The sequence below is a fragment of the Lissotriton vulgaris genome, chromosome 8 (assembly GCF_964263255.1).
Source record: "Lissotriton vulgaris chromosome 8, aLisVul1.2, whole genome shotgun sequence".
Classification (NCBI taxonomy): domain Eukaryota; kingdom Metazoa; phylum Chordata; class Amphibia; order Caudata; family Salamandridae; genus Lissotriton; species Lissotriton vulgaris.
The window spans coordinates 616,869,837-616,882,203 of NC_141696.1; the positions used below are offsets into that span (position 1 = coordinate 616,869,837).

Genomic DNA, 12,367 nt, shown 5'->3' on the forward strand with positions numbered 1-12,367 from the left:
GACAAAAAACAATCCAGGGAGACCAAATGTTGATTAATACACTCACTCTCTCTGACATTATAAAAATGGATGAATAATATTTTAGACAAATTGGGCGTAGCCCGCTCACCTATTAAAACATTATTAGAGCCTGATTCCAACATCTTTAAGAAACCATTCAGTTTTAAAGAAAAAAGGAGGATTAAACCTCCTTTTGATCTACCAACTGTCCCTGGGATTGCAGGAACAACACAACCTGGCCATCCAGGCAAAAGTTCTTAGTTGTCTCCCATGTTTCCTGCATGGCAATAATGTCATATTGTTTTATAAAGTCTAACCAGATGTCATCATTTCTCTTAGACCTAATTCCTGCAACATTCCAACTTAGAATTTTGCAGGAAGTAGCTAGATGTGGCTCCACTAGTCTCTCCACTGAGTGCTCGGTAGTATTTTCCAGTCAATCATTGTCCTCCAGGTTTGTCAATTGGGTAAAATAATTAGTTAGAGCTATGTCCGAATCCTGTAGTTTTAATTTTTTTTTAAATGATTGTGGGGCTGCTTTAACACTCTCTGTTCTCTGGGGAGCCCCCCCCCCCTGCTACATGGGGCTGGGGAATATCATGCAACATATTTAGGGCCAACAAAGACCTCTTCCGAATAGGCATAGATGAGTATGTAGCATATGCGTTTATGTGTACAGCTGATGGTGCATAAAAATTACCCAATGGTAAAGGTCTAATACCAGAATTTTCTAACTCTGAAACGTCCCAGAACAATCTATCTGCCACGTTATGTCTATTAAAGTTCACTACCACACAATCCCCTTCCACACTCTTAGGGCGACGTTTAATCCATCCGACCCTTCTGGCCATAATAATGCTAATAATGCTAGACGCTATATCTGAACCCCCACTGCTATATTGTATACACCAATTTCTGGACTGCCTTAGGAGATTCAACCACTTCATCACCTAATGGGGGTACTCCTGTAAGAACAGCCACCAAAGGAGCAGCTTCTGGGGGAAGATCAAGATTGATGCCACAAGGATTTACTCGCCTTTTGCTAGTTCTGGGATACCTGTCGATTTTCTCTCCAGCTGTATTGTTGCTGCCCACCCTTTGGGCGTTACAGGGAATAAAACTCCCAATATCGTGTTGTGAAGTATTACCAATGGCACCCAAACTCACATTATTAGATGTTTTAGTAAGTTGATCCTGGATTAAAGTTGAGCTAGTGATACATGTCCAGATTTGGGAATATGATCTTGCTGGCCTGTCTAACCAAGTCTTGCTGACCTCTATACTCCTTTAATAATGAATCAATTAATTCACATTTTTCAAAAGAACTGCAACACAAATATTTAGAGTATCTACAATGTCCTTAGCAAGGCCAGTTAAAGCTGGTTCCAGACGTGAGTTAAACATCTCCTCGACCATATCACCCAGTTTTTTGGGGATATCACAATCAGTATAATGTGAGACAGCTACTTGTTTTAGCCGCTTTATGCACTTCTTGGTTCCTCTTCGTTTCTCCAAGTTACATTGTGCTGTTAATCCAAATCGTTCTCACCCAGGGGACTGACTGTCAGTGAAAACCTCACCAACAGCTTCTACTATACCACTTTGAGTCTCAGTCTCGCTCGTGGAATTAGTTATCACCACAACCGGATCTAAAGGTACCTTGGTCACAGGCACAATAGCAGTCAATTCACATACAGTTGAGGGGCGATCCAATCCCAACTCCTTCTCTGCATTGGCAATCTCCTTACTTAAAACCCCCACAGCTGATGTCAAATAAGAAATGATGGATTCTGACTTCCTCAGCACCTTTGCCTTTTTGCCCCCCTGCTCCCCATTGTTCTGCTGTTTCCGTTTACCCATTTGCAGGTATTAAAGGGGGAGCCCAGCCCGGCCTCCTTGGGCCTCCGACGGCCACAGACGGCCCGCCCTTTGCCCGGGCTTCGCCCGGCGCCAACCGCGCGCGTCCCGCGTTGCGTGGGGGCGGGAGCGCTTTCAAGGCTGGTGCCGGCGCTGATGTGACGTGGCTCCCCTGCGACCCTGGAGGGGCTACTGGGGAATGTAGGCCGTTCCGCTCACAGCGTGGAGATGATGATGAAAAGCCGTTCCCCTCATGGCAAACAGAGCACAAAGGCAGCCGTTCCCCTCACGGCAAACAGGTAAATACAAAAGCGCGTCCCGGAGGTCAGAAGAAATCCAATGGTCCATGGGAGAACCTACAAGTGAAAAATGGTCACAATTTCCACTATTAATGACCTATAGTGAGAAGATAAGTGGCAGCAATTGAAATTATTGGAGACTCCAGTAGTACATTCTAGGTGCCTCGCTGCATTATCTCTGGTTATTTTAATTAAACTATATTATTTCATTACTGCACGGTCGAGTGAGTGCCATTTCCTGCATAAGGAGAGTGATGTTTATTATATGGACATGACTAAGGGTAGTCACATTTATGATGGGCAGGGCAGTCAAAATCTGCCGAACAATGTATAGGTGCATATAAACTTTCAAAAATTGGTGGGCAGAAATAAGTGGATATGGTAGTTCGCCTGGTAACAGAGGTGAATGTAGGCCAAAACTGGTCTCACCCTATCTTCTAGTTGTTAATCAGTGCTCAAAGGTAAAGTAGACTCACTTTGTCTTTAGGTGCATAAGCAACTGTGTCATGCCAGATGCTTGCAGCACTAAGCCTTGCCTAACGCAGGTGACCCAAAGGCTCAAAACATGCTTGTGGCTAAAGCACTGAAAGTAAGCAAGCACATGCACTTGATCCTGATGACATCACAATAATTGATGTCCTAAAGCCTAGTGTTTTAACCCAAAGAGAAAATACATTGATAACTTGAAATAACACTCAAAACAAAGATTTGAAAACACAATGTTGGTCATGCTCACCAGTATTAATCGATATGGATCATATATTGGCCTATGAAGTATCCGCTTGTTATACTCCTTATCATTTGTAACAAATTTTGATTTTTTATCACTTGTAAGGAACTACCACATTTGACAATTTCACAGGTGTTTTGTTCAAACACAACCTAACACCTGCCCTATAAACAGGGGTCGCTGTTGCTGTCCCTTGAGAGCCCCAAATCCTTGGTTGTGAATGGTGTCCACACAGGCAGAAAGTGGACTAGAAGTGGAAGCTTCAAAGTTTTTTCAAAATATTTTTGGGATCAATATTTGTGGGATTTTTAAATGTGTCCAAATATTCCAGAGCGGGGTGCAGAGTCGGGTACAGGTGCTCTAAGTCGGGTATGGTGAGGTCTCTGTCGGATTTCACAAGGAATTTTGACATACACAGACAAAAATGCACACACTCCCTCCCTCCCTGTCTGTTTTGATAATTCTCGAAATTAGCTTTCCTAGCATAGACGCAGCGTGTCCTGCTCTAAGAGGCTTGCAGGAAACACATATATCCTTTCAGATAGCGATAGCGTTTTAAGTAGGTGCTGGAGAGCTAGAGACGCCTTGTAATGACTTCCTTTTTTATGGTACTGAAACTTGTCATTGTTGGGCGCTTGCGGTGTTTTTTGTAACAGCGACACTTGTCATTGTTCCTCATTTGCAAGCTGGAAGTAAACATCACTGGGCCGCCGTCCTGTAGTGGGGGTTTTGATGAAGTCTCTTTTACCGCTGCAGTAGACAGGAGAGGGGCTAGCAGTCTTTCGAAGATAAGCGCTTATAAATTCCATGTATGGTAACTTGAAGGAAGAAACTCGTTTAGTGCACATGTCCGCGCTTGTATCTGAAATCATTCTGCATACGAACTACGCACTCACTCTTGAACCGGGTTGCAGAGCGAGCCCTCCACTGCGGCTTCCGTAGAAAAGCTACGGGAACGGCTTGTTCCACACTCTAGTAAGTATATCACCTGCGTCCGATTTTCTTTATCATTGACTAGTTAGCTGCTCTGCTACGCTCGAATAGTTATGTATGTATAACAAAGACAAGATCTGTATAACAAATGTAAACATGTTTAATCTTCCTGTTCCGTAATAAACATTGTCATAGGGGAAGCAGTCTTGGTAATGGGAAATTGCCTCATGAAAGCTCGACGGCCTCAAATTAGCTCATATTCGGGAGCGAAGCTTGTATTTGTGTGGAAGGGGTAATGCGCGCTAAGAGGTGTATCACCTTGGGCTAGAGGAGGGACAGTCACGGGCGGTTCTAGTATTTTTGGCCTCCCCTGGCAGGAACAGAAGGTCCTAGGCCCCTCTAGTTTGCATGCAATGACATCACAGGATATGGCATCAGAAGACGAGTCATCAATCGAGTGTTAGTCTTTAGGCTTGGAAGCCACTTTGAAGAAGTACTTTTCATGGTGCAGCAGTAAAACAATAAAACATAAAAAAAATAGCACTAAAATAAGGACATATATTTTAAAGTTCCATTAAGTGGAAATACATTATATTAATCCCAGTGGGTGGAAAGGGTTGGTGTTGGTGTCTCCAAAACATATGTCTTTAATTACATTTCAACAAGTTGTTTCCAGATCAGTGCATTTCTATGTATATATGTGGTTTTTTTAAAGTACAAACGTATCGGGAATGAAGCGGATTGCTGTGTAGGGTGAAAACTAAAGTCAGTCAACAAGCAATAGGGGTAACTGGTCTGTGGACTTCCCTGCATTATGATGTAGTGTTCTTTAAAGAGTTGAGTACAAAGCAGTTTCTTAAATTTGAGCCATTGGGGGCTATCCAGATAGATATTGGACTCTCATTCTAGATCCTTGGTGCATAGATGGGGAAAAACTTTTTTCTTTTCTTCATTTTTTGTACTTTTCCAGCATCCGCCTGAAGGTCTCCTTGCAGCAGCTGTGCAGAGAGCCACCGGAGAGGGTGAGTTTGTCATTCACTTAGACAGGTGTGACAGTCGAATCTAGTGGTATTTTTATGATACAAACCTAGCGCAAATGCTGCGGAGATCTGTAACAGGACAAAAACAAGCATAAAAGTCATTGGGTGATGGGAGAAGTAGCTGCTTTGTGAACTGTGTTAATCCATTACGATGGCCAGTCATGATGGCTTTATAGATAATACAGCTGGTTTTGAAGGTGGACCTGGCTGGCAAGGGGAGAGTACAGAGTTTCATCAGGTTGGTGTGATGTGGTCATATTTCTTCTGTCCCTATTGAGATGTGCTGCAGCATATAGGATGCCCTTAAGGGGCGGCAGTGTGAATTAAAATTCCACAATAGTTTCTCAGGTACGTAGTGCAATAGGAGGTGCATAGCACGTAAGATGTTTGAGCAAGAAAGATATTAAAGCAAACAAAATATTTGAAAATAGCTTGACTTCTGTTGAAGTCCTCACTCAAGTCACTTATTGCTAGTTTGTTGAACATTAATGATTAGTTACTTCATCACACCAAGAAAGCAGATCTTTGTTGAAATGGCAAGGCCATGTGCAATCTGAAAAGTCACTGTGCAACAAACTGTTAAACGCATTTTGCACACAGCTGGACTGGGATCTGGGGATATCAACAGCAGGTTGCATACAGGTAAGTAAATGGAAAAATATTCTTCGAACTTTGGAAAGCAACCCTATGCCTTCCTTCTCCAGGCATCACAGTCTTGACCAAAGCGATGAGGTCCAAGGAAGGAAGAGCCCTCCCCTGTGTCACATACCCATTGTCCAGTGCTGCAAGACTATGCTATGCCCCTCCCTGGTGCTTTGCAGCACTTGGCTATGGTTGTGGGCTCAAGGGAGGGAGCACCTTGCCCTAGCATTCAGTCTATGGAATCAATTCTAACTTCTAAAAGTGAAGAACAGGCTCCACCCTAACCCACCCTATCACTAGGGTTCCCGGCTCAGTATCACATGCTAATTGGCCTGCAAAGAGATAATGGAAAATTGGCTGTTTATGGCTTCAGAAAGATGTTTATATGGCGGATCTTTTCAGGGGTTTCATCTCATTACACCCAGTCCTCAATCATCCCCTCTTCTCTTGAACTGATAAAGCATGTGATATTGAGGAAATGTTGTGTCTTGAAACATGCTGTCCTATGTGGCAAACTTGGTTCTCCAACTTGACCAACCTGTTTGATCTCGGGCAAGTCATGTGCTTCCTTGGTCTTTTTATTCTTATCTGCTATTCAGTGGCATCCGCTGCAAAACTCAAGTGGGGGCGCAGGGGGTGGGGCTGGGAGAATATCGAAGACAAAAAAATATCTACATACACAAATATCGATGTAAAAATATCGATAGTTAAAATATGGACATCCTATCTTTAAAATGTAAATAACAAAAATATTAAAAAAAATATAGATGTAAAAAATATCGATGCTCAAAATACCGTTTTTTATATATAAAAATAATGTTAAAACAATTATATTATAAAATGAACTAAAATAATTTACTTAGATATAATATACATTAAAACAATGTAATAAACACATTTAATTTAAAACAATTTAAATTTACATATATAAAATTTGATATATAAATGTATATTTACTTGCAAAATAAAGTAGTTATTAGTTTAATTATTTTCATTATAAATATATAAATATTAACTATATATATATATATACATACACCTATAACATAAAATATAATAATAAAATATTATATTATAAAATAAAATACAAAAATATTTATACATTTCAAACTTACATTTTGCACTCCTTTGAGTGCAACAGTAGGAACATTGTTGAATGGTGAAAAGTTAAACATTTACTATTCCCACTCCAGTGACTGCAACAGTAGCGAAAGTGTTGGATTGCGAAGGGGAAAAACGTACTATTCCCACTCCAGTGAGTACAACAGTAGGGAAAGTGTTGGATAGCGGAGGGATAACATTTACTATTCCCACTCCAGTCAGTGCAATAGTAGAGAAAGTGTTGGATAGCAGAGGGGTAAAAACTACTATTCCCACTCCGATAAATGTAACAGTAGGGAAAGTGTTGGATAGCGGAGGGGTAAAAATTACTTTTACCACTCCAATGAGTGCAACAGAAGGGAAAGTGTTGGATAGCGGAGGGGTAAAAATTACTATTTCCACTCCAGTCAGTGTAAGAGTAGGGAAAGTGTTGGATAGTGGCAAGGTAAAATGTACTATTCTTTCTCCAATCAGTGCAACAGTAGGGAAAGTGTTGGATTGTGAAGGGGTACCAATTAATATTCTCACTCCAGCAAGTTCAAACTGTAAAAACAATCAAAATATTAATAACAAAAATATTTTAAAAACAAAATAAATAAAAAAAATCTGAAATGTTTGTCAAACTCAGAATGCATCAATCATACAAATTGGGCAATCTACGTCAAGCGTTCGAAACCTGGCGCAGAAAAATGAAAATATGATTAATGTTCAACAGCTTAATGCAGGGTTCTTCAATCTGTGGGGCGCGCCTACCTGAGGGGGGCGCGCGCTCCACTCCGATCTTCCCTTTGTCTGGGTGATTCTCCCAGGAGGGGGTTGGTTCATGGAGTTGATGGCTTGGGCTGCGGTGCGAGGCGGGGGGGTCTCCTCTGCTAAAAACGAAAGCAAACAAGTTTGCAGAGGAGACCCCTTGCCTCCCACTGCAGCTGAAGCTGTCGACTCCGTGAATTGGCCCCCTCCTGGGAGAGTTAGCTCTTCCCAGAAGGGAGAGGTTTCCGGAGAGGTTTTGAGGCACTTGAAGTCTGTATTAAAAAAAATATTTTCGAATATGTGGGGAGGCGATTCTGCTCCCTTTCTGCATAAGAGTATGATTGGTGTCTTAAATGTATTCTAACACACTGTAGCCATTATAGGCCTTTTGACAGATATTTTGCACTTCAGTAAATACAGGGCAAATCATTGTGGTGGTATGAATACAGGATGAATCTGTTTGCTCTATTATTTTCCACCTTTGTTTTACGTAATGGACAAAAACGTATGTGCTCCAAACTAAGGGGCTTATTTACAAGGCCCTTGCGCCACTTTTGCGTCATTTTAACATGGGAAAAGTGACGCAAAAGTGGCGCAAGGGGCTTGTAAATCTGCCCCTAAACCTTTATCCTCCAGCACAAAACGGAGCAAACTGGTATGACGCACTTTTTGGTCCATTGACATAACACAAAATACAGAAAACAAATGTTCTCCACTGTTCAAATACAAATGATGTGGTCAAATATGAGGAGAAATCAGTTGGTTTTATTAAAGTAGCACGAAATTAACAAAATCAGTTTGCTTCATGTTTTAAAATAAGAATGTTATTCAGGTTTCAGGACTTATTTTTAAATTGTTTCTCACCCATCTAAAAAAAATTCTTGGCAGGAATGTCTCACGCTTTTATGGGACCTGGGCATACCATTTAGTGTGGCCTCCTGACTATTGGGCACAGCAAGCTTAACAAGGAATCTTAAGTATTTTCCAATACTATTTCTACCTGCAACCTTCACGTAGGTGCACCGTTCCTTTTCTAAGCTAATTTTCTCTCACAATGAACACTCACCTCTTCCCTACACCTCTCTCGCAGTCCCTTTATTTTCCTTACATTTGCACAACACCCTTTCACTTCACTCCGCATTGTTGTCAAGTGTGACACCTTCTATCGGTCCTGGCTTCTTAGCTTATATCTCTGTGCATTGTAATAATTGTATTGTAGTTTGCTTATTAGAAATATAGGTTTAAGAATCTCAGCATTCAATATGTTGTTGGCTAAATAGCCAGGGCTTTAATGAGGGTGTCATAAATGAAATATGACCACGTACACTTCCCTCTTATCTCTTCCATACATCACACACTCACTATGTCTGCAACCTATTTTCCGGCCCTCTCCCATGCACCTATCACATAATACACACTGGACAACTCTCCTCTCTGTGGGTCTGAACAGTACAATAGGTTTGGGCAATAAAAGCATGAGCTCCTTCTCAATTAGCCCCAAGTCAATAGATTCTGTCTTGCTTATCCCTGGTTCAGTATTTCATGACAGAGCATTGCTACAATTGTGCAGGGCTAGAGGTGGGCACAGGTGGGCATTATCATGCCAGGGTTTCCCACAAAATGGCAAGATTTACCATTATTAAGGTAGCAATCCAGGACACAGTCCTCCATATATAGAAATACCGACCATCCTACACACTGACACAGTTGCAGCAGAGCCATTCAAGTCTTTGGCTCTTATTACAAAAATATTAAAGTTAAATAGGGCAACCCAATCTTCCCAAGGAACTGGGTATATTCAATAACACAAAAATATGTTCCTGAAGGAATCATTCAAAATTGACTTCAAAGTTATGTAATTGTCACAATATTGAACGTGAATTGTATAATATTCAAGAGGAATACAATATAACACTTTTCTTTTATTCAGTCATATTCATCTCAAATCATCAGAATATGTATATACATCAAATGATTATCCACTGTTGGCAACAGAAAAGGTACTACTTCCGCAGTTTCTCAAATTATGTAGTACCTTAAGACACTTTTGTAACACATATGGATAGTATTCACATATCTCCCATATATACAATAATTTTGCAAAAGAAAAATAAAAAATTATAGTGCAATCGATGATGATACTATTTACAATAAAGTGTCATTTCGTAGACGTTTCGGTCTCATATAAGGCAGTTCATCGAGACCATCATCAGGGCATGTGTTGCGCCATGGACAACAAGCCAATGAGGGTATCTCTAATCCTTAAGCCTCTTTCCGTTAGGCTCAGGTTGGGGAAGTCTCTCAAGCCAATTAAATCAGCTTCGTTGTATTTATGGAAAAATAAATCACCGACCGGTGACCAGCTCACATCAGGAAACTGCAAACTGAGTTTTTCATTATATGAGACCGAAACGTAGACGAAATGACACTTTATTGTAAATAGTATCATCATCGATTGCACTATAATTTTGTATTTTTCTTTTGCAAAATTATTGTATATATGGGAGTTTTGTGAATACTATCCATATGTGTTACAAAAGTGTCTTAAGGTACTACATAATTTGAGAAACTGCGGAAGTAGTACCTTTTCTGTTGCCAACAGTGGATAATCATTTGATTTATATACATATTCTTATTACAAAGAGCTCTTCCCAGAAGTGAGAGAAGGTTTCCGGAGAGGTTTTGAGGCACGGGCGGGGTGGGCTCTGGCCCAAGGCCCCAGCCTTTCAAGGGATATGGGAGTGAGGGGGGAGGGCGGAGTCCTTCAGTTATTTTGGGAAGGAAGGGAGAGGTTGCAATCCGGGTTTGGGCCATGAATCTGGACAGTGGGCTCTGGTCTGCGGTCCTCAACTCATGAGGATCTTTGTGTGTGCACCGAAGTGTTGGTGTTCAGGGATGTTGCTCTGCAGATTCGAATTTGAATCATCAAATGTGTGAGGGATGTCGGGTGGAGCCGGCCACCAGACATCCGTTTTGTTGCCATGTGGGTGAATAGATGTATGGGTGGAAAGGTGGATGTGTGGGTGACATGGTGGATGTATGGGTGGGGGGTGGATGGATGAGTGAGGAGATGATGGATGGGTGAAGGGGTAAATGGATGGTGAGTGAAGGGGTGAATGGATGGTGGGGAGAGGATGGATGCATGAGTGGAGGGATGGATGGGAGCGGATGGATGTGTGTATGGTTGGAAGGGTAGATGGATGGGTGGAGGGGTGGATGGATCAGTGAAATGGTGGATGGATCGATGGGGTGGATGGTGGACGAGTCAGTGGGTGGATGGATGAGAGAGGTGATTGATGTATTGATGGGTGAAGGGGTGAATGAATGAATGGATGGATGGATGGATGGATGGATGAGTGAAGGGGTTGATGTGGGGGATGGATGAGTGATTGAGGAGGGTGGATGGACGGGGGATGGATGGAGGAGTGAAGGGGTGGATGAGTGTTCAATGGATGGATTCATGAGTGGATGAGTGGATGGATGAGTGGGTGGATGGGTGAAGGGTGGATGGAGGGATGGGTGGCTGGGTGAAGGGGTAATGGAGAGAGAGGGGGAGGATGGATGGATGGATGAGTGAGGACATGGATGAATGATTGGCAGAGTGGATGGGCGGGTGTGTGTATGGATGGGTGAGGAGAGGAGCATAGAGATGGATGGGTCAGAGAGTGCTTGCATGAGTGGGGGGAGAGTGGAGAGCGGGAGGGATGGATGGGTGGATGGATGAGTGGGGGGTTGAGTGGGTGGACGGATAAGTGACTGGGTGGATGGATGAGTGGGTGGGGTGATGGCTGGATGGGTGAGAGGGTGGGTAGTTGGATGGATGAGTGAATGGATGGATGGGTGGAGGAGTGGGTGGATGGGTGGAAGAGTGGATGGATGAGTGGAGGAGTGGATGGATGAGTGGGAGGATAGCTTGGGTGAAGGGGTGAATGGTTGGATGGATGGGTGGAAGAGTGGATGGATTGGTGAGGGGATGGATTGGGTGAAGGGATGGATGGATGATGGATGGATGGGTGAGGGGTGGATGGAGGGATGGATGGGTGAGATGATGGATGGTGGGTGGGTTTGCAAGTGGTTGAAGGAGTTTGGATGTGGATGGGGCACAGATGGAGGGACGGAATGAATGGTATGTATGTATGTCTGTATGTATGTATGTATGTATTTGAGCTTGTAAAGCGCACTGCTACCCGTCCTTAGGTTTCCTGGCGCTGTATAACTCTGGGGAACCCGTCCTGGCTTTCCCTGTGGGATGGTCCCTGCTGGGAGTCCCCAAGGTGGAGCCAGGAATCATTAGTTAGTAGAGTTACAGCTTTTATCATCTCATCTTGGGATGGTATCCCTCCTATTTGTTGTCTAAGTTACAATATAATGCCACTTGCCTGAATGATATCAATCTGCATGTGGCTTTCAGGACAATCAACACCAATTGCTACCATTTTTGGCCGTGTTTAACAACTATTAGGCAGTTTACAAAGATTGAGTAGCAAACTTTCATCTATCTTCTCGTGTGGTTGTTACTAATTTCTTAGATCTATTTTGGGCCTTTCTGAGCCTTTTTCTGGCCATTTTTGTTAATCCTGTTTGTGCATTAGAACACTTTTATGTATTTTGTGCCCGCATTGCCTCACTTGATGACAACTTTTCTAAGAATACTTTTTCAATCACATTAAGCCAAAGGTCTTCAAACTTTTCCAGGTTGAGCCCCCCCAGCTGAATTCCCCCAGATGTTGGCCCCCCCCACCACCCGACAGAAACCTCGGGAATCCGGCACACCACAGGATCGACTGCCACGCGCACACCACGGGCCATATCCGGAAAACAATGCTCAACACAACAAGAGTGCCTAGCAAACTGCAGGCCAGTGAGTGGGTGTGGTGAAATGACAGAGGTGTACCACACAGCTCAAAACACAATCCTCCAAGTCAAAATGTGCGCAAATTCTCCCCACTAGGATGCCCTGCCTTACACAGGACACAGATCAACAACAACACCACCAACATGAATGTGACGGGTGT

At 42.8% G+C, this 12,367-nt stretch overlaps 1 protein-coding gene across 3 annotated transcripts in view; it reads left to right on the forward strand.

Moving 5' to 3' along the window:
* Positions 1 to 3,560: 3,560 nt before the first annotated feature.
* LOC147697809 (G protein-coupled receptor 35-like) overlaps positions 3,561 to 12,367 on the forward strand; it is a 119,240-nt gene continuing 110,433 nt past the window's right edge. The window contains exons 1-2 of one of the 3 annotated variants that reach the window (XM_086933353.1): positions 3,561 to 3,861; positions 4,790 to 4,841. Coding sequence is in view for 1 of the 3 variants with exons in the window: in XM_086933354.1 (XP_086789480.1) it covers position 3,861 (1 nt within the window). In the remaining 2 variants the exon portion in view is untranslated. The remainder of the gene's footprint in view (positions 3,862 to 4,789; positions 4,842 to 12,367) is intronic. The other 2 variants (XM_086933355.1, XM_086933354.1) reach the window with 2 other exon arrangements.